This window comes from Sphaeramia orbicularis, chromosome 16 (genome assembly GCF_902148855.1).
Source record: "Sphaeramia orbicularis chromosome 16, fSphaOr1.1, whole genome shotgun sequence".
In the NCBI taxonomy this organism is placed as follows: Eukaryota; Metazoa; Chordata; class Actinopteri; order Kurtiformes; family Apogonidae; genus Sphaeramia; species Sphaeramia orbicularis.
Window position 1 is genome coordinate 35,752,568 of NC_043972.1, and position 22,584 is coordinate 35,775,151.

Consider the following 22,584-nt stretch of genomic DNA (forward strand, 5'->3'; position numbering starts at 1 on the left):
CATGTACCCGTGTGGGCCTATGGTTTTTTACCAGATGATCAGACAGGATGAGCAGGAGAGACAGCACAAAAGGCCTTAGTTGTTGTTTGCCTGCAAAATCTTGAAAATAAACCGCTTGAACTACATCTATGATATGGACATTGTATTTTTGACTGCGTAAACCGCAAACCCATGATTTGAAACACTATTACCTATCCCTAAGATTCAAGCCAATAAGGAAGTGTATGGGTCCCGTTAGTAAACAGTAGGTGGCGATAAAGCCCCGCTCTGCTACTATTTACCAAGAAAGAAGAAGAACAAACGAAAGAAACCGAAGAAGAAGAAGACGCAGGAGGGCAGCTCCTGTCAGTAAAGTTACATCAGGATCTATGGCCTCGTACCTGTGGGGAATGTGTGTGTATATGAAGGACAGGCTTTAACAGGTAGGACATCAGCTAAAATAAGTAGATAAATAATGAGCTAACAGGGCCACAGTGAAGCAGATAAAAGTCACATTACGAAACACGTGATACAGTACTGATTATGCTAACATTCTGCAACCCATGATCAGCGCATTTGGCAAAACGGGTTTATGTGATGTTAGCATTTTATCAAACGTGGAGTTGATATTAGAGTAAGTGTATGTGTATGTTTTTGTTTTATGATGGCAGTATGAGTGGTCAAAGTCGTGCGTCTCCTGCCAGTGATGGCATTACTCCACTCCAACAGATGGTGGCGTCCTGCTCCGGAGCCCTCCTCACATCTCTGTTTGGTGAGACCCACTCTGCCCCCATACACTGTAATGTTATAGACCCACCAGTGACACTAAAAGAATATAGAACACATTTTGGGAGTATGCACCTGAATATCACTGTTGCACAGACAAACCAACAGGTTTTATTTAGATAACCCACAATCACAAATTCACACCCAAACGCCTGACACTGTAAACAATGTGTGACATTTGGTGTTTATTGACCCTGAGTTTGAGTTCTTTTATTGGGAGACTCAAGCACTACAGTAGACCTCTTTAATAGCAGACATTTTTGTGTGTAAAACCAGGCAAACACAGTTGTGACTGATAACGTTAACAATGACTCTTAGTGTTTCAGCCCCGAAACTTAAAGCACCTAAAGGAGAACCTGCCATTTAACAAAAAATAATAATAATACCCAACACTATATTATGTTTAGCACCTTAAGAGTTGAAAAATCTGTTGTTTAAAAGGTTCATAAGTGTTATGCGTACAGATAATTACACATAAAGTAATGTGACGGGATATGCAGGGCATTATCAGAGATATGATAGGCTGTTTCCAGTTACATCCAGTGGGACAGGACCTGAGATGCCGTTCTCTGTCATGTGTCCTTATTTTAACTTGGAGAAATTTTAAACCACAATTTATATAAATAAGAATCCATGGTGAATATGATATGATCCTCAGAGGTTCAGTATATGCAAAAATAACAGGCTGCTGATTTAGGAGCAATTTCACTGGAAATTTAAGCTCAGAAAAAAAATTAAAAAAATAACAGTGACTGTTATGAAATTCGTAATGTGTATGTATTGTATCTTCCTGCTTTAGAATTGTGAGTTATTGTTTATGTTGCACAACATGATTTCCATTGTAACATTGTATTTTTTATGTTAAGAAAAAACGATGGTACACCAAATATATGTGCTTTTTTAAGGTTGAAGTTCTTAGTACATTCATTGTATATTAACTTGTCCTGTGTAACTTTGTTAGGCGTAAAGTTCATTGTGGTTTGTTCTATTTTCAGTTACACCTTTGGATGTTGTTAAGATCAGACTGCAGGCACAGATGAATCCCTTCCCCAAAGGTCTGAATCTCTTGGTGTTGTGTTACATATGGCCTTATAAACTCCTGATACAGTAACATTATACATTTTTCAATATCACACAGGAAAGTGTTTTGTCTACTGTAACGGACTTATGGACCACATATGTGTGTGTGACAATGGCAACTCCAAAGCTTGGTACAAAGCCCCTGGTCACTTCAGTGGAACACTGGTAAGAAAACAAGTTAAATACATTTATCTTTTCACTATTTAGTGTGTTCATGCTTTCTTTTAGTGACTGATTGGAGTTATTGTGATTTGCATCTTTAAAGTACAGCTGATCAGCCATATTGTGATTAATAAAGGATATCTGGCAGCATGTCTTTCTCTGAACCCTCCATATCTGTGCAGGATGCCTTTGTCAAAATAATCCGCCGTGAAGGAATCAAGTCGTTATGGAGTGGCCTCCCTCCAACCCTGTGAGTGTGAGGTCCTTTGTGTCTGTTTCATTCCCTCATTATAACTCATCACACCCACTCCCCTCTTAAAATTGAGTGATGGAAGAAAAGAGGTTCAGCAGTCATTCAACCTTTACCTGCTGCACTCAGTAATGGTTTTATATTTTTAAGTTGTTCTGATTAATAGAAACCCATCTAAAGTTTTCTTAAAGGCTGGAACATAAAGACTGACACAATTTAAGTGTTATTGTGACAGAGCTGGGTGATAAAACACTTTCCATCTTTATAATGATGCACTTTCATAACGTTTTTGCCTTTAAGGTTATGGATAATCTGTTTACATTTTCAACTACAGAATGTTTCACTGTATTCCTTTTTAAAAAATAATTAGATTGCACTGAATTTGTTTGCTTAGATTTAATGTGGTTAAGGCACATTAACAAAATAAGCACTAAATCAAATCAAAGAATACTGGTGAGTTTCTGTTTTGTTATGCTTTTTATATCATTTATATTATTTTTGTCTTCTGCATCTTTTACATTATTTTTTCTCCTGCTTTTTATGTTTTATAATTTTTTATGGCGTTTTCATCTGGTTTTGTCTGTTATGTCTTTTTTTTATCTGGTTGCATCTTCTGTTTTCAATGTGTGTGTGTGTGTGTGTGTGTGTGTGTGTGTGTGTTTACAACTTTCACCATGGGCTAAGGTGACATTGTAATAAAACAATCAATATTGCTGCGTCTCCTGTTAGTGGTCAGAATGTTATGGCTGATCTCTGTACAGGACAAATAATATAGAAATTTGTGGTAACATTGTTATGTTGTTGATAAATCATTTAATTCATTGTTATATTTAATTTTAGAATTTTAGGGCTTGTCATGTAAAGTTTATTTTCTGCTTATTATTCTCATGTGCTGTCTCCAGGGTGATGGCAGTCCCTGCTACAGTGATCTACTTCACATGTTACGACCAGCTGTGTGCGGTGCTCAGGGTTAAGATGGGCGACCGGGCATCGGAGGCTCCTCTTCTGGCTGGAGCCATCGCTAGAGGTAAGAAAAGACCGGCCTCCCCTTTTTATGTGGAGTCTGGTGCTTTAATATTTCTTTATCAGATAATGTTGGCCTTCTGTAGTCACTTATGTTTGGAAATTGTAAAATGGACATTGAATATGTAATCCAATATATGCATGTAAATCTTCCGTTGAGTAATTGAACGAATAATGAGATCATTTTAAAGTGGTGACAGGTTTTTTTGAAGTAATGCCGATGGTGTCATTTCACAGATTCATTTCTTTTCATATTTTAGCTCTTTAATTTAGGCTGAGATATCATCTTTTAATAATAGCATTATGAATGTTATTAATCAAAATACGTCAATGACAGAGAAATGAAATGATTCACTGCTTTTTTTAAAAAAAAATTTAAGTGACAGACTGATTTTCTCTGTGGTTGTTATTTGTTTTTTGGTGCTGTTTTCAGTGCTGCATATAAATGATCAACCTCTCTTTTTCTGTTCTCAGTGGGTTCAGCGACAGTGATCAGTCCTCTGGAGCTGATCCGCACAAAGATGCAGTCTCAGAAACTGACGTACAGGGAACTGACCGACTGTATCCGCTCAGCCGTGGAAGCAGAGGGTCGTCTGTCCATGTGGCGAGGTCTTGGCCCCACGCTGCTGCGAGACGTGCCCTTCTCAGCCATGTACTGGTACAACTATGAGAAGGGCAAGGCGTGGCTGTGTGAACGGTATAACACCAGGGAGCCAACATTTGCCATCACCTTCGTATCTGGAGCCTCCTCTGGCTCGGTAAGCACATCATTCTCTGAGATGAAGAAAGATTTGCATTTACTCTCATTTATTTTCAAATATTTTCTCCTACAGTTTGCGGCCATTGTAACACTCCCATTTGATGTTGTCAAAACAAGAAGGCAGGTGGAGCTGGGAGAGCTACAAGCAAGAAATTGTAATTATGGCATCCAGTTTCCTTTGTCATTTTAAATGGTGTTTTTAAGAGTTCAGTGTGTAATCGTAGCCAGATGATTAAGAAATAACATGAGTTAAGTTTCTACTATAAACATAACAAATGTTTGATACAAATTCAGTATAATTTCAATGTTTAGACTATGCTAACAATGGATTACTAACACTCAGATGCCCAATTTGTAACTTGTACTGTATGTAGTAGTAGAGTCTATTTAACCCAAAAAGAAGAAGATGGCCAGCACGCTACAGTTTATGGGCACCATGTCAGATTTGTGAAGTGTTCTGCTGTTTTAAAGGTTAAGGTTAACAAGCTTCATTATCCCCATGAGCCTCTGCATTTTACTCATCCTTATATACACACAATACTTAGCATTAGCATACATTAGGAGCAGTTAGCTGCCATTGCAGGCACTCAGGGACCAACTCCAAATCTTCACACACCTTGGTCAAGGGAAAAGACAGGAGAATTAACCTATATGTACTTGTTTTTAATGACAGAGGAAACATGTAAACTCAACAACTTGCTTTGAGGTAGAGGTGCTAACCACTAAACACCATGCCATCCAAGTGTTTGTCATGGTCTGACAACGAAGAAGAGGTTAAAACCACAACTAAACCTGCCGTTAAACAATAATTATTTGACATTTCTTGTGATAACTACTGTTGTTTCCTCATATAAAGTCTTTACTGTGATAAGATTTCTGGCCATATAGCTCTGTGTTTAATATTTAATGAAATTTAGTGGTATACTTTCAGGTTACAACCAGGTAAATACTCATCTCATCAGCCAATGAAATGGAGCTTTCATTGGCCTCTCATATCACAATAAACATGAAAGGCCCAGGTTAGAGTCAGTGTTTTGTTGGACCAATCTTTACTTTTAGTTTAGGGGAGAAAAAAAACTCATGTCCACTTGTCACTTGCACACTTATCAGTCACCTACTGCACACTTGTTACTTTATTCATTATCATTATTGGTATTTTTTGTCATTTTTAGTCACTTGAACAAAGTTTTATATTTTTTATCTTTTTAATTTTTCTACTGTATTTGATGCATATTGTCTTGTGCTACTGTACATTTGAATTTCCCCCTTGGGGGATCAATAAAATATATCTTATTTTATCAAATCAAACATACAAGGTGAGGTGACGGGCGTGCATAAAATAAAACAAGTCCGTTCTGAGCCACTGTAGAAACGTGGTAGACTGTGGAGGTGACATCCTCTGTAGATATGAACAACCTCACTCATTCTAAGGTAATAAAAATAAATTTACTGATTCTTATTTTCAGATTAAACCATAATGAATACATGGTTTCAAATATTATACTTAATTTCTGCATCTGGATCCCCTTAAACCCCATATTGTTTTACTCACTGGACCTTCAGAATCTGCCACTGATGCTATGAATTGCACCTCGACTATAGAAAAGCTCAGTCGTTACATGGAATTACTTTGATGTGACTGGTTTTCTGTTTTTTTTTTTTTAAATCAGTGTCACATCAAGTGTCGTCCTCCACCTTCAGCGTAATGAAGAGGATTGTGATGCAAGACGGCTTTAGTGGACTTTTTGCAGGTGGATACTTCATGCAGCTCATCTATAAAACCTATGTGAATTGTTTGAGTTTTGTTAAGTCTCTCAACATGTGACCATTTCTTGTTATCTTTTGTCGTTCTACCAGGTTTCCTGCCCAGACTGATCAAAGTGGCACCAGCCTGCGCAATCATGATTAGCACTTATGAGTTTGGGAAGGCTTTTTTCCGTAAACACAACCAGGAGAGGATACACAGACCCCTGCAGACAAACACTTGATGGAGTTTTAGTTTTTTCCTCTCCACTGTGACAACTAATTAGACTGTATCTGAAGGAAAAACCAATGATGCCAAAAAAAAGTGTTAGAAAAGGCTGCAAAAAAAAAAAAAAAATCCAGCATCTGTCTCATTCTATGGGTTCATCTTGGGCCCACAGTCAACATTTCAAGATTAATGAAAACTGGGGCTGTAGTTTTTGTGTAATCATGGTGACAGATTAACCCATTACTGTGGATGATCACACACAGCTTCAGCATAACCAGACCTGCTTGACCCTTTTCTGCACTAAAATGGAATATAAATCACAAATCTATATGAAACTTCTAATTATGTTGTTTAGAATTTTTCTGAGTTTTATGTTCACTACTATATTTTATACATAATACAGTATTTAATAACAGATTTTAATAGCCAGCAGGTGGCAGTATTGGCATTATTGTTAATTTTATTTCTAAGGTCCCATGTGTTTGTATCTGTGGGATGGTGTGTATTGTGCCTGAAGTCTTCACATTAGAGATGAGGGATGATTCTCTTTTATTCCCCTGTGTGTCAGTGTGTCCCCTGACCGAGGGTGTTTTGAACCTGTGTGTGTGTGTGAGAGAGAGACAGTGTGTGTGTCAGAGACAGGTGCAACATGCTGGTGTGAAATAATCCACAAGTGTCAGAAGACTGATATATTCAGTACATATCTGATTTTTGTTTGTTGCTTGATTTTTATATAAACTGTATCACAAATGTCTGAAATAAAATCTGACTTTGAGCAAGTGGAGTTTATTCAAAATGAAAGATGAAAAGGCAAATAATACCAATAAAACGTGCTGTATGTGCAAATAACTGCCAGAACAAGTAAAAGACAAACCGTAAAGTCATGAATTCAATGCTGAGGTACATGGCTTGTCATCTGCAATAGAAATCACATGGTCCTTAGCTGTAAATGCACTCATTTCTCCCTAATACAGATTCTTATTGGGGTGATTGTTTTATTAGCTACAGTCCCTCAAAGTGAGACTGCATTTTAGTGACTAAAGGGAACTCGCCAAGTTCAATTAATCTTCAGAATTGAATATTCATCACTGAATTACCTGAGAAAAAATTAAAATGATACTGCATTATTCACAACACTGATGAAAACAGACAAAGGGGCAGAACATTTACACCTGAGAACAAAATGTGAGATGGCACAAATTTGTAGACAGGTACATTATAAATTAAAAAAAACATTTTAAATAACCTTTTCATCTGCAGGAAATGCTGACCAAGGCTTATGATATTTAGTTTACTGCACTCCTATATGATCTGCAGTCTATTTAAAAAGTACTTTATTGTAAATCCTTGAAGGTATATTAATGCATCAGCGTCATCCAAACACTGTATAGTTGTATGATTATTCCAAATTTAAAAGAGAAATTATGCTCCGTAGATATAAACACCAACAAAACAAATGGATCAAATACATAAGGATTCAACGTAAAAAGACTCCAGTCCAGTTTGATGGAGCTGGTCTGAGTTGCAACACAATTCAACATGCTACACCAGATTATCAGCGTGTAAACCTGACTGACACCTGTTAAAGCGCTGAGCTCCACATTACAGAACATTAGAAAAAAAAACAACTAAATCAATCACCAATACTGAGAAGGTTCCTGGATTCTCTGGCCCCTGTGCTGATCTGGCATCCAGACCTCTGGTCTCTATGAAGGGGTGACACCTGGACTGCTGATCTCCGTCGCAGGACTGGCCAAATACTCGCTAGACTTCAAGCTGGCCAGAGACTTGTAACTGGCTACTGAGGTCAGGGAACCACACAGACCTCGAAGAGATGGAGTCTCCTCTTTACCTGGAGGGGACAGAAAAACAGGGTTAATTCTATCTGTAAAACTGGAGGAAATATTCCTGCTTACTTTGAGAAACAGACCTCGTTGGAGCCACTGTGTGCCGGCGGACCTGGCCTCCAGACTTTGAGTGTGTAATGGTTCTGGTGAAGTCTGGGAGAGGCTCATGTCTGCTGACAGCTGCTCCAGACTGTGGAAACTCTTCCTGCAAAGTGAAAACAGAAGCTCAGTGAATCACACACATACTGGAAGTACTGCAGACACCAGTGGAGGATTTCAACTTTTACTCAAGTACTTTACTAGCCTCCATTTGAAAACCCAGTCAGCCATGACCTTATGACCACAGACAGGAGAAGTGGTCATAATATTGATTATTTCATTACAATTGGATATATTAGGCAACAACTGATCATTTAATCTTCGAAGCTGATGTGTGAGAAGCAGCAAAATGAGCAACGTAAGGAACTGAGTGACTTTGAGCCAGTCCATTTTGTAACAGTGATAACTGGATCAGACCATCTCCACAACTGCAGGTGTAGATGGATGTTCCTGGTCCGCAGTGGTCAGTACCAACCAAAAATGAACTAAGGAGGGACATCCCGATCTCAGGACAGTAGACCATCCAATTAATGAATCTGATCCGTGGAGGCCCCACCTCTGTCCATCCAGGACTTCATTGATCTGCTGCTGATGCTATTTTATCCAGTGGAAACATATCTGTAGATGAGTTGATTTTTAATGTTTGCCATACACTGAATGATGTAGTGTTCATATATGGAATCCTTTTGAAATTGTCCTTCTTCTTAAAATGCATAAAGTCTTTAAACCCAACATGGATTATCAAGAAAATGCATTGTCACAAAGCTGAAAACAGGCTTGTTTTTCCTGAACTCATGAAATCAGCAATGCTACAACCATACAGTATAATAATGTTAGAGAAAAGGCAACATATACATTAATGTAGAATCAACAGTAATCCAAAGATGTCATAGTAGAATACTGACACGGACAATTTTACTCTAATGACTACTTCCACTTTTCATACTTCAAGTACATTTTTTTAATATGACTTATACTTGTTCTGCGGTTTTTTCACATATGTAAACAATATGAATAGTTCTGCACTGACTGATGCAATTCATTTTAAGATGGAACAAAACATTTATAAAACATCCGCTGAAAGACTGAAATGTCACAGATACAGTGACAAAATGACACACAGTACTGTGTAAAAGTCTTAGGCCACCTTTAGCTTCGTTCTTGGTAGCTGTTCTTGGTTCAACTGGACTAGTTCAGCGCTTTTTGAAAATGTTTCATCTCACGAAACCTTTTCAAAAAGAGCTAAACCAGTCCAGTTGAACCGAGAACAGCTACCAAGAAGAATGATGACCCGGGCAAATGAGAACCTACACAGACATCTTAAGCTTTGCTGTTTTTGCAGGGTTGAAATGAGCATGCATATTTAACAGACACGCAAAAACTGAACTAAATGGGACATGACCCCATGACAAGAAGCAGCACAAACAGAAACATCTGACATGAGTTGAATGAAACCTGGTATAAAACATCAGAAAATGAATGTCTAAACAAAAGAGTTAAAGACGTGTTAAGTACAAAGGGAGGTCACACTAAATACGACCACTTTGGTTTGTAAAAGTTGTTTTTCCCTGAAACCTTTGTTTTTCCTGCTGTACATACTTCACGTATATAGATGATATAAATTGTATCTTAATACAGAGACTGAGAAATGCATATGTGTGGTCATTATAACTTTTTAAACCTTTGACTTTTGCATAGTACTGTATGTTCTAATCATAAAAATGCAAAATATATTATTTATTGAATGTTACCTTTATGGAAAAAATTTAATAGTGAAGTCAAGAGTAAGACACCAGCTACATACTCCTCCCACTGTCCTGTGCTCTTCCTGTACAGCAGTGTGTCCAAGGCAACAGCGTTCGCATCCAAGGCGTCAGGAGACGGCCACTGATTGGTCAGATGAGTCGTCAGCTCTTGTCTGGAACGCAAATCATTGTTCTTCAGCACTGTCCTGAAGATAAACACAATATCCAATGTTGAGACTGGTTTTGAGCCAATTCATTCCTCTCAAATACATCCTAAGCAACGTACACAACATGTGCAAAAAAGCAGAAACGTAAATAAAAGCGCTCCCTTGAAAAAATCCGGACGTTGTCTTTAGACGCCTGTATCAAATCTGTAATGCCAGTTAGAGTTTGTGTGATTGGACTGAGATTGTTGGCTTCCCAAAAGCATCCACTGACACAGGATTGAGACTGCAGCCTCATTCCCAGAGATTGTGATGCAAATCCACTACAGAGATTCTGTTGCCTATAATTAATTGTTGCTCCAGCAGTGAAAGGGATTAAAAGACACAACATGCTGACGTGGCTGTTCCTGTTGGCCAGGGGGCAGCGCTGACTGTAATTGATTCAACACTACACAAATGATAAAAACAATCTCAAGCCACCTCAAGGCTTCTTGCTGTGTCCCGAATGTCAGATTCTCAGCTGGATGTGCTGCATAATACATCCGACAGAATCATTCAAGATTCGATTATTGTTGTTTACACAGAAGAAACACAATGAAATTCTGATGCGCTTGTAAAAAAAAAAAAAAAGTATGGCTTGAGTAAAAAAAAGGAAATATACTATGCAAAAAATTGTATATTTCCTTTTCTTTTTTTTAACTCAAGAAGTAGCGGAATCATCAGCAGCCTCACATGCACTCACAGACACACAAACACACAAACTCACAGCTGGTCCTGTAGTTCCAGTATGATGTACTCGAGCTGCTCTTTCTCCAGTGTGTGGGACAGGTGTGTGTCTGCTAAGCTCTGCTGAAGAGCTTTGTTATGAGACACAGCCTCTGACAGCTGGGCTTCTCGGAGACGGACCAGCTCTTCCAGGTAACCCTGACAAACACACAAAGATACACTCCGTTTGTTTGTTTAGCTCCGAGAGACACCTCTTTATGTACCCACATCTGAAGTCTTTATTGGAGTTGAATGCAAACAAAATAACTGCAGAGCGGAGACTGTGGCAGCTTCATCATCCTGAAGCCACAAAGATGAAAAACACACTCCGTCATTTATATGCCAGAAGCTTTGTGTGTGTTGGAGCCAAAATTCATCTATCCTCCTGGCATTTCACAATTCTAGCCTCTCATAATGATGCAGGCATCAAGTAAAATGTCACACCAGCATGCATTATCATCCCGCTCATTGGAGCCATTTTCAACTCAGCCTCTACCTTTTGTTCCAGAGCCATGCGATACTTCTGCTCAAACCGTTTGCACTTGCTGACCAGGTTGCTCTGCTCAGTGAAGATGGAGGCAGCCGTGGCTGTTTTATCAGGTGTGCTGCTCTCACTGCCGCTGCTCCCCAGAGTCCTCATCTCTTCCTCATCACTGCTGATACTGTCTGCACTGCACAGGAAACCAGGAAGTGCTCTGTCATATGTTAGTGCATTAAACTGATAAACGGTGTGGGTGTGTGTGCGTGTGTGTGTGTGTGTGTGTGTGTGCGCGTGCGTGCACATGTGTGTGTGTGTGTGTCATTCAAGCTGACATACTTCTGGACGAACTTCAGATAAGGCGTGTAGTCAATGACGGCGGGGCAGCTGCCATCCAGACCCTCCCCTTTCAAACAGAAGCTGAAAAGAGACGCCAGGATGGAAAATCAAAACATTCTCCTGGTAAATGTATGAGATGGAAGAAAAAAAGGTCTATGGCATACACATCCTTACATCTACATTTGTGAATTCTAATGTCTTTAAGTTCCTCTCGGTATATTATTGATCAAAATACACATATTTATCCTCTTTACAGCACTTTGTGATTTTAACTTCAGTTCACAGTACAATATATTGCAAATAATTTATTGCTCAAAAGAAATACTGCTGACATCCTGGAATAAAATCATAATAGTTATGATTTGGAGAAGTTTGGCAGGACAATACCGTCATTATTGAGACAGTTTTTTTTTAATTTTTAGCAAATATCTTTTCACTTTCTTTCACAAGTCCTCCTACTGTGTTTAAAAGGGGTTTATTGTAAAATACGCCCAATGTCTGAATTCATTTACAAGTATTAACTGTTAGGTAAGTTAGATATTTTACGCATTTTACATTTAACTTGGAACATACAAATTCTTTTAAGGTAATTGTCTCATTCCTCAAAGTATACAAACCTGTTTTTTTCTTTTATTTTGTTGTAATTTTTTATATATATGAAGGTTTGGCAAAATTGACTTTGTATTTCTCTGCTATAATCAAACTATAATTACTGTTAGGTCAACAAAAAAAATTACCAAAATGTGTTTTATTTCAGTAGGCTGTTGTAGATGTAACAAAGCCTGTTTTTGATTCTTTCTTTTTTTTTTTTTTTTAATTAATGGTGTTTTTGACACATTAAAACTTTAAAACACGTCAGATTTCACCCAAACATTACAGGAGGGTTTACTGCAATGGATGGCTATTTATTTGTATTAATGAAGTTTATTTCTTTATTCACATATTTTTGGAGCTTTCTCCAATAATAATTTGCAGGTGACGCATCTTGCTTGTTGTCCTTCTGGTCTTACTTTTCTCAAAAAAACATTAAACTGTCATATACCACTCAGTATAATGTTATTTAATGAAGTCAATGTCCTAAAAGACATTTTGACAAAATAAAATAATGTGTCATTACTCACAGATTGTTGAGGTGAACTACTGTATTTTGATGTCCAGTTTTATCCAGCTCTTTAATTAGATACGACTTCATCTGTAATGTATTTTCAGCTTCGTCTTATTTTCTTTTGCAGCTCAATTAAGATGAAAGCTTTTTAGATCAGCTTCTACATTAAGTAATTCAACGACGCATTGCCAAAAACGTAATTCATCCAAAGAAAGCTACAGATGGACGGCAAACGAGGAGAGAAAGTAGGACTTAAAGGCAGAAGGACATCGTACCTGAAGTCGATGGTGTTGAGTCCGATGAGTGTGTCGGCTAACAGCCCCGCTTCTTCCCCCAGCATGATCGCCCCATCCTCAAAAAACCTCCTACAGACAACACATTGAATCATTATGTGTATTTATTCAGCTCACACTCCAGTCAATTAAATGGGAGAAAAAGAAAAGTGAGAGGCTGGAAGAGGATTGTGTTATCAATGTGGGGACATAGGATCTATTATTGTAAAAACTGAGTGTAGACCTGGTGGTTTTGAAGTCCCTCAGTGCAGATGAGATGTATTCTGACAGTCGTTTCTCCATCAGGACCACTCGGACCCACGCTCTCCCCTGCAGAGACAGAAACACAACATATCTATTACTAAAAGCTCTTCTGAACAAAGCACCAGTAACACAATCTACTGAGCTGCAGAGGGGCTTTAAGTAGCATAAAGGCCTCAGTGGAGGGTCATGGAGAAGCCATGCAAACCTTTCCTGGTAATTGAGATGCTTTTTCAGACTCCCAGAAAACTGAGTTTATGTATTTGTTTTGCTTTCACCTAAAGCCATGTGGGAGTAAATTTAGCTCCTGTTGTTTGCTCACTCTCATGCCCACAGGGTAGGACTGAGTCACATTTTTTGCACGTGTGTTCGTAAGATCTTTTTATTTTCTTGGTTCTTACTTAAGGGGATTACACAAATGAGGCCAGACTCACAAACCCCTGACTCTGCTTCATGCCTGCTGTAAATCAGTACTTTTGGACTCAAAGCGCAGTAGATCTGTCGCAAATAGTTTCATCCTTTTTTCCAGATGCAGCTGGATGCAGCATCTTACTACTGAGAAGATGTGAAGATTCAGCTTCTTTTCTTCCCTCCAGGCGCAGGAAATTAAACCTAATAGGTTATTGATTAGATCTTGATGTTTCAAGGCTCACCTTCGCTCTTGATGATCGCACATTTTCCATGCTCTCGATGCTGCGGATACAGTTATGAGGGACTTTACTGCAGGCAGCTTTTATGTAATCCCAGAAACTACGAGGACTCTCATAACCAAACCATGTGGTCTGACCTAAGGAAACACAAGCACAGAGGTGTACACACGAGTCAACATTATATATATATATATATATATATATATATATATATATATATATATATATACAGGGTGGGGAAGCAAAATTTACAATATTTTGAGGCAGGGATTGAAAGACAGTGTATGACCAATTAGTTTATTGAAAGTCATGAGAATTTATTTGCCACAAGAAAATTTATATAATAGAAAATGTTTTTATTCTATGTGTCCTCCTTCTTTCTCAATAACTGCCTTCACACGCTTCCTGAAACTTGCACAAGTGTTCCTCAAATATTTGGGTGACAACTTCTCCCATTCTTCTTTAATAGTATCTTCCAGACTTTCTCGTAATAGTTTTGCTCATAGTCATTCTCTTCTTTCCATTATAAACAGTCTTTATGGACACTCCAACTATTTTTGAAATCTCCTTTGGTGTGACGAGTGCATTCAGCAAATCACACACTCTTTGACGTTTGCTTTTCTGATTACTCATATGGGCAAAAGTTTCTGAAAAGGTATGGATAATAGTGTTAGGTATGATTAGGACATCAATATATGTTTGGTTTCAAAACAACTGACGTAGTGCCTGCTGAGAAAAAACAACTAAATGTTCATTGTAAATTTTGCTTCCCCACCCTGTGTGTGTGTGTGTGTGTGTATATATATATATATATATATATATATATATATATATATATATATATATATATATATATATATATGTATATATATATGTATTTATTTATTTATTTATTTATTTATTTAATTAATTTTTGGTGGGGGTGGGGGTGTCAGTGAAAATCTTTTTTTTTTTTTTTTTATCTTTCTTGAGCAATGTAACAGTACATAAAAGAAGTTGAATTGCAGTGCATACATTATACATTGCCTTTTATATAATCTTTCCCCCATCCCCAAACCAACCCCAAGGCCTTCTGAGAAGGGGCAACAGCAGGAAAAAGAACATTAGAACAAAGTCTCTGTGCAGTTGAAAATAAATTAATTGCAAACAGTAACAAGTCTGTGATATAGAGAGCTAACAGAAAAGAGAGAATAAAAAATAAATAAATAAAATGAAAAACAGACATAGCTTGTCGATAAATGTGCCTACTTTAAAATATTAGGCATTACATAGATGTATCAAACGCGAAAATAATTGGTAGACAGAATGAATTAAGACAAAAAACACCTAAAAAAAAACACAAAATAGAGAGTAGGGTGGTGGTGTGAGAGATCAATCTGAAGGCAGTGTTCATAAAGATTGAAAGTAATCCAGAAAAAGAGTGCCATTTATTAAAAATTTTAGCTGAGGAACGAGTCGACGTTATTAATACTGCTGAGTTTTACAGAACAGACCTTATGCACAATGACAGCGGGAAACAACTGAATTCTTGAAGATTTTTGTTAAAGAGAAATGGCACAAATAGCTTCTAGTCTATTGAACATTCACTAATTAACTACTTCATTAACTAATTTGTTCTTTATCAGGGCAGAAAATCTGAAGATGTGGAAATGAGCTGCACTGTGGAGCCAAAAGAGGATTTTTAGGCTGATGAGTCATTACATTTTCACATTCAAATTTGCAGTGACTCCAGTTGGGTTAGCAGTCTAAACCACATATAACCACTTTGCCCCCCCCTTTTTTTTATCACTTCCTCCTTTTCTATGCTTCCTGTCAATCTCTCCCATAAAAAAAAAAAAAGATCTAAAACTAATGTCTGGAGCTTAAGTTTTTATGCTGCATGTTCTGTATATGTGTGTGTTGTATAAGAGAAGTAAATCATGTGTTTTATTTTTAATACCTTTGAGTCGATGGCTGAGGATATGCTCCAGGATGGAAACGAAGTTAATAAACTCTGGAGATGAGTCATCTATTGTCTCAAAACAGGAGCGATCCAGTAGAGTCTTCACTGAAAACCTGGAGACAAAGACACACACACCTGAGTCTATTATGCTTTCAGAGAAGCTGCAAATAAAAAATAATGGTAGAAATTATTTACTTTTTATTGCACGAACAGACAAACAATCTTCACACACATAAATAAATATTATTTGAGATTATCAAACCTGCTATGAAACTTTCTCCTTTATCCGCCTGAAAACTGTCTAGACTGTAGAAGGTAATGGTCTGATATTTGCACTATATCGACAGTTTGAAGGTAAAACTGTAGAATTATCACATAAAGAACATAACTACAAGCATAGAGGAAGGTATATCAGAGAAGGATTAGGTTGGAGTTTAATTCCTTAGTTCAGTTATTACTACACAAACGGATAACTAGACAATATATTCCTCCTGTCAAGTTACATTATTCTAAGTTTAGTATTCCAAATATGTGTATTAAATGCAACCACTAAAGGGAATCACATTTTCATTGTAGGTGTGAATGTCCTCAGGACTTTTTGTTTTTGGGAGAAAGTTTTAGAATTGGTAGGTCAGGTTATTGAGTAAAGTGGTCTCTCAATCTTAAATTATGCATCCTGTATATTTAGCCAGAAGGTTTTTTAATTTCAAAGAACACAAGCTCGTTACTCAGTATTTGTCTCCTGGAAGCTAAAAGATGTGTAGCTCATTTCTGGAACAAGCAAAACATCCCTGGAATATCAAAATGGCTAGGAATGACTTATTTTCTTGCTTTGGAAAAAAAATCTTCACAAGATTTAAAAAATATGGAACATTTTGTACAATGTCCAAGAAAATTATTCTGCACAAGAAGATAGGTAAAATGACAGTGAACTAAACTAAACTAATAGGATGTCCCTTTCCCCTGTTTTATTTTTTTTATTTTTATTTTTTTTCAGGTGATGTGTATCTTAATGTTACTTTTATTTTTTCATATTTTTTCTTTTCTTCTTTGTATTGTTTTGATAGAAATGCAATAAAGATATGCTTCAATAAAGGAAAAGCTTGATTTTTTCTTGCATGAACAAACAATCTGCTCGTACACAAAGAGAAACTATTGTCCTTGTCACACTCATTCGGTCCCATAACATTATTAAGTCTACATATGACATGTCACATTGTCTTTAACCAACCTGACAATTATTACGTAAGGAAAATAAACAGTGACCCCGGATGGAAAGTAAACACTGTGACCTCTAAGGCTGTGAAGAAGCTCTTACTACATTAAATAAGTCGTCATCTACTGCCCACTATGACAGCCATGTCATAATGACTGCCTCTGCCTAATCTGGTTTTAACTAATTAAGCAGGAAGTGGAGTTAATGGAAATGGCTGCAGTGAATTTCAGTGTCTGTGCCAAATTGTGTGCAACTGAGTAATCAGACTTCAGATCTCACTCTGCACACGTGCTCTCTCGCCCCCTCTTGTTGCCTAGCAGCAGGATGACCACCTGAGTGTGAATCCAATAAAACCAGGCAAAAAATGATAGATTTCACCTTATTTACCCGAGTGAGAGCCATGTTTTTAATCACGGTTAAAGTTTGAAAAGTTAAAGAGACCTTTGTAGGAGGATGGTGGTTCTTCTTAGTGCCTAAAACACAAACTGCTCATATTTTCCACATCTATTTTCTATACTGTGAGCCTTATCTAGGTGCAAGTATATCCATAAATTAACCAGCTGCTAGTCCAAGATGAGGAAAAGCTGCAACAGACAAAATACCAAAGTGGATTTCCTGTTGTTAATTTAACGCTGTGGAAATCATCTGCTGTTGAATGAACGATATGACGTGGAAATGTCAGTTACTTAGCGACATGGTTCTTGGAGCCAAAACCCCTCAAACACTCATCGTGGGTGCTTGAATTCACATGTGAAACACACAACCCCATCTCCACAACACCAGTGTGGGCGAACACTATCAGGATCTGTAAGACCGTGTTCACAGCAGAAAAAGCCCTGCTGTAAATAATCATATGAACAAAGGGTTGAACTGTATTTGGCAGGTCCTGGGATTATGCATGTTTTAATTAGATACTGAAAAGAGCAGCGCCATTGTTAATGTGATTAGTGGCACCTGTGTTTATCCTGCAGCAAGTCCACACTGCATCTGAAAAAGACAGACTGAGCTACACAGATAGGTCAGTCAGTCATGCTTCATTCAGAAAATCATGCGCTGCCTTTTCAGGGTTTTTCCTGAATCAGAATGAGATGGTGGTGGCAGCCTCATGATCATGTGCATGGGTTGCATGTGTACCGTGTCTTCAGTTTTAGCCATTCTATTCAAACAAACCCCATCTCCAGAAAAGATGAGGCATTTTCTAAAATGCAATGAAAACTCAAATCTGTCATTTGTTAATTCACTTGAACCTGAAAAGTCAGTTTGGAAATCAAGTTTTTTTTTGGGCTTTTTGTTTTCTTAACCCTTGTGGACCCCTCTAATTTACTACCCTCTACAGACCCATGAACCCAAAATGTACATGCAGAAAAGGCTGCTCATAAATCATCATATATCAATATTTTTCCTGCTTTTTTTCTACAAAAATCTGTTAAACCCCTTCAGCTCTGCTCAGGGCTACCAATATTCAGTAATTTTAAAGATTTAAACTGATTAAGGTAGCTTTGAGTAGACCTGAAGTGGTTTAAGAGATTTATGCAGAACACAATATTGACAAATATAATGATTTCATAGCATTTCTGCATGTATATTTTTGGCCTCAGAGGATGTACTGTAGAATAGACCTGTAAGAGTAACTGACATTAAATTCAATAAATATGTCAAAAAACAAACATTCTTGCTGATATACATGCCATAAGTTGTAACACAGCCATAATGATCACTAAACCAAAAAAGAAAAATGACAAAAATGCACAAAAATGGCCTCAGGGGTCCCTAAGGGTTAAATAGAGGTTCAAATACAACCTCAATTCCATAATTTTATACAATGTTTTGTTTTTTATTTTATACGTGTAAAATATAAACAGTTTTCAGTGATTTGCAAACCTCATAATTCTACATTTTATTCACAATATAATATACAAAACATGTCAAATGTTTATAAGATACTCTGTAAGATGATCTTTTTATATGTATTCATGGTACTAACTGTTGCCAATGAACCAAAGTAGCTGATAAATGTTCCTCAAGCTGTTTGGTTTTAGTACATCCTTTTTTTTTCAGCCTTTCGTTGCCCAGTCCAGCATTTTGGAAACATGTTGCTGCCATCAAATTCTAAATGACCTTTCTTTTTCTTAGCATGGTAATTTTCTATGTTCTATTGTGAATAAAGTAGTTTGTGAGATTTATAAATCATTGCATTCTGTTTGTATTTCCATTTTATAAAGCCTCCCAACCTTAAAATACACCTGCTGTATGTTAGGAAATGTCCCAACTTCACATAATTGAAGAAAATGACACACTATGACAGTATGACATTACATTAGTTTAAAAAAAACACTTCATCACCTTTGCAGAAGTGTTAAAGTTCTGCAATCACACATTATCACCATTATCTTGGTATCTCCCTGCCTACAGTTTACAGAGACACATGAGATCTCAAAAGAAAAAAGGGGTTCTGTAATTTTTCTGACAGATAAATACAACAGTTCTTTGGCAGTTTTGTGCCTTTCCTGGTGCTGATTACAACACAGTGTTGCTACTTCAGCTTAACAGAAGTGCAGTTACAAAAACAGATAAAACCCATCAAGTCTGGTGGTTGTTACAGGCAGTAATTTCATATCTGAAGAAGTGGAGGTGACAGCCTTATAAATGTCTACACTGGAAAAACCCTGCTTCGACACTAAATTCCTCTCTTCATGCTCCTCGAGTCATTAAATTCATTGCATTTCTTTGCTCAACAGTCTTTTTAGCTTTCTTGTTTTTCTCCATTTATACAAGCAGTTTGACATCATCCAAAAGTCATCTTTTCAACTACAACAAGAGAGACCCCTTGCACGAGCGTGTACACTCTATAAATACAGAGAAAAGTGAACACTGATGGAAAATTCCACAGAAAATTGACAAAACCTAAATTGTCAGGCAGCAGCAGTTTACCTCTCACACTTGCTGCCAGTAGAGATCAACAGTCACAGAACAGAACAGAACAGAACAGTAAACAACAAAAAAACATCAAACATTCAGTGAACAAATGTTTGCCTGCACAGCATGGGTTGGAGTCTCTTAAAGAATTCACACATACTGCAAGCTTATGTGCAGTTATAGTTCCCCCGAGCTGAAGTATTACTTTATTTAGGGACAAGTGCATTAGTCCTTATTTCATATAAAATATTAGGAGTTTCTAGCAAAGGCTAAGGTGCAACCGCTGTCCCTGTACAGTTTGGAAGTCCATGTACAGTAATACTTCAACTGGAGTAAAATCAGTATAAGACGAGCATTTTACACCTATTTTAATTAACTAATGTGATCTAATTTTTGATCTTCCTTACTGATGTTAAAATACAAATGAAGAAAGACAAGTAGATGTATTTTTGAGGGTGCAACTTGTGCAAAGTACTTATAGTCTGATAAAATTAAAATCACGGTTTATCTCTGATGATTTTAATACCTTTTTCCCCTTTTTTCATTTTGATATAATTTCAATGTCTTGCTTTTTTCTGTGATTTTTTTTTTATGCCTTTGTAAAGCACTTTGAGTTACCCTGTGTATGAATAGTGCTATACAAATAAACTTGCCTTGCCTTGATGACTGACTTCAATCCCAGCCTTAAACCTCAAGATATTACATGAACTAGTCTTTTACAAACAGAAGCTGACTCTTTTCTATTTACTCTTTGGAACACTTCATCCCCTCTGCTTTAATATTGCCAGCATGCGATCACTCGTCTCACTCTTCGCCTCCTCCGCTCATGCCAATCAGCCTGTCGATGGCTGGTGCGGAGGCAGAAGGACTTCAGGATCAGCCTGGTCAGCACAAGCACCTGTTCGTGATATTCTTACATCTCTGTGCTTTGAGGTAACGTTAAAAGAGGACGACACGCTGAGCACAGTCACACCTGAGCCTTCTGAAGTCTGAGAGTAATGGTTTTCTTTTGTGTAGTCTCCCAGAGTCGACCCAGAAAGGACGAACTGTTCACCAAAATAAACCTGAACCTTCTTAATGTCCTTCTCTCTGAGCTCTTGTGCCTTAAACACACCACGGGGACTGTCAGTTAGTAACGGACATCAGCCAGCAGCACAAAGAGGACCACAAATCAATATCAGAGCAGAGTACATTACACTTTAACACACTAAGGGAAGGGAAGCAAGCAGATGACACAAGTCTGCACACCTCAGCATCTGTCTGTCTGTCTGTCTGTCTGTCTGCCTGCCTGCCTGTCTGTCTGCCTGCCTGCCTGCCTGCCTGCCTGCCTGCCTGCCTGTCTGCCTGTCTGTCTGTACCACTGTGGAGAATATCAAACAATGTGGGGCTTTTTATTAGACCAGAATAAGCACATTTAAGACCTATTCTTCAGGGTACATTTTATTCCACTGCATCTCAGAGGCAAATATGACTTTAATTCCACTACATTCATATGATGGCAGTTACTTTGCAGATTCATAATATCAATATAAACCAAAATCAACACATCAGTTGTACTGTATTATTATATATGAACGTACAACAGCACATACTGTGATTGAACTTAGCTCTAACATTAACAGCTGCAACAATGAAGGTGAACACCTGAATGCATCAATAATACAATGAGACATTCTGTTCTTTTACATTTGGTTCCTTAAATATAATAGTTTTGCACTTCTGATTAACATTTTGAATCATACTTTGGTGCTTTTGCTCAGTGGTCTGAAATTTTACCACTGCTTTAGAAGAATGAAAATTTACTATGTGAAAAAAGTATGAGAATAATTTTGTGGTAGCCAAAACATGGATGGAGTTATGGTGAGTGAATAAAACAATAAATGGATATGTAACTACTCTGAGTATTTGTATGTTCTTGAATATCTACAGTGCTTTCAGTGACATAAGATGAGCTGAACTATGACTGCATGAATTGTTAATGTTTGCATGTGGAGTCTGGTTGTGTGTCTAATGATGAGGATGATGATGAACATGATGGTGATGATGACACAAACTACAATTGATCTATTTTCTATCTTCTCCCAAACATATGGAATGACTTTCTTTTCTGCCATGTGATATTTCCATAAATAAATATATTAATTCAAAGGGAGGCAGGGATTGGGGTCCTGCTCCCACTGCATCTAACCCCCAACAATTTATCAATGACCACAGAGATGCATGCGCCGTTTGCTCCTCCTTGCACATACACAGTGAACACCAGGCTACAGAGGAATCCCCACCTGCACACCGTGAGCAGGTTCCTCCTCTCCACGGCTGCGCTCCTGCCCGCTACCCGCTTACGGATCAGATGCATCCCCACACCGAGAGACGCCATCCCCGGCTCGAGTCGGTGCCTCCGGCCGGAGGCGGTGCGCAGTCCCCGCTCCCGGACCCCAGATCCCCGATCCCCGTTCCGCTCCCTCTGCAGCACCAGGGCAGGACCGGGACCAGCTGCCTCCGCCACCCCGGAGCGACCACAAACCCAGGGAAGGAGAAGGGAGGGGCTGGAGCCAGACCTGCGTCAAGACCGACAGTAATGACTCATGTGGTCCAGGCTTCAAAATAAAAGACCCCAGACTTATTATATTATATTATATTATATTATATTATATTATATTATATTATATTATATTATATTATATTATATTATATTATATTATATTATATTATATGTTTTTCTTGAGGGGTCATATTTTGCCTATTTAAATGGAATCATGTATTTTCAAACATT

General features: G+C 37.8%; 2 protein-coding genes across 5 annotated transcripts; one reads left to right on the forward strand and one right to left on the reverse strand.

Annotated features, from left to right (window-relative positions):
• Nucleotides 1-290: 290 nt before the first annotated feature.
• slc25a40 (solute carrier family 25 member 40) lies at nt 291-6,618 on the forward strand. Of its 2 annotated transcripts, none has more exons than XM_030158532.1 (10): nt 291-422; nt 647-751; nt 1,761-1,820; nt 1,904-2,010; nt 2,190-2,257; nt 3,160-3,284; nt 3,755-4,038; nt 4,114-4,195; nt 5,711-5,791; nt 5,898-6,618. In XM_030158532.1, exons 2-10 carry the CDS (start codon nt 652-654, stop codon nt 6,026-6,028), a joined length of 1,038 nt encoding a protein of 345 aa, XP_030014392.1. In that variant the 5' UTR covers nt 291-422; nt 647-651; the 3' UTR covers nt 6,029-6,618. The 2 variants fall into 2 exon arrangements, with proteins under 2 accessions (XP_030014392.1, XP_030014393.1); XM_030158533.1 differs by having other exon boundaries at nt 295-422; nt 651-751.
• Nucleotides 6,619-6,778: 160 nt separating this feature from the next.
• On the reverse strand, nt 6,779-22,329 carry rundc3b (RUN domain containing 3b). 3 transcript variants are annotated; one of them, XM_030158531.1, is made up of 11 exons: nt 22,094-22,329; nt 15,677-15,792; nt 13,741-13,874; nt 13,071-13,156; nt 12,830-12,919; nt 11,450-11,530; nt 11,129-11,303; nt 10,634-10,791; nt 9,763-9,876; nt 7,943-8,064; nt 6,779-7,864 (listed from the first exon to the last, which is right to left on the reverse strand). In XM_030158531.1, exons 1-11 carry the CDS (start codon nt 22,186-22,188, stop codon nt 7,719-7,721), a joined length of 1,317 nt encoding a protein of 438 aa, XP_030014391.1. In that variant the 5' UTR covers nt 22,189-22,329; the 3' UTR covers nt 6,779-7,718. The 3 variants fall into 3 exon arrangements, with proteins under 3 accessions (XP_030014391.1, XP_030014390.1, XP_030014389.1); XM_030158530.1 differs by having other exon boundaries at nt 9,763-9,909; nt 22,094-22,328; XM_030158529.1 differs by having other exon boundaries at nt 6,779-8,064; nt 9,763-9,909.
• Between the last annotated feature and the right edge of the window lie 255 nt (nt 22,330-22,584).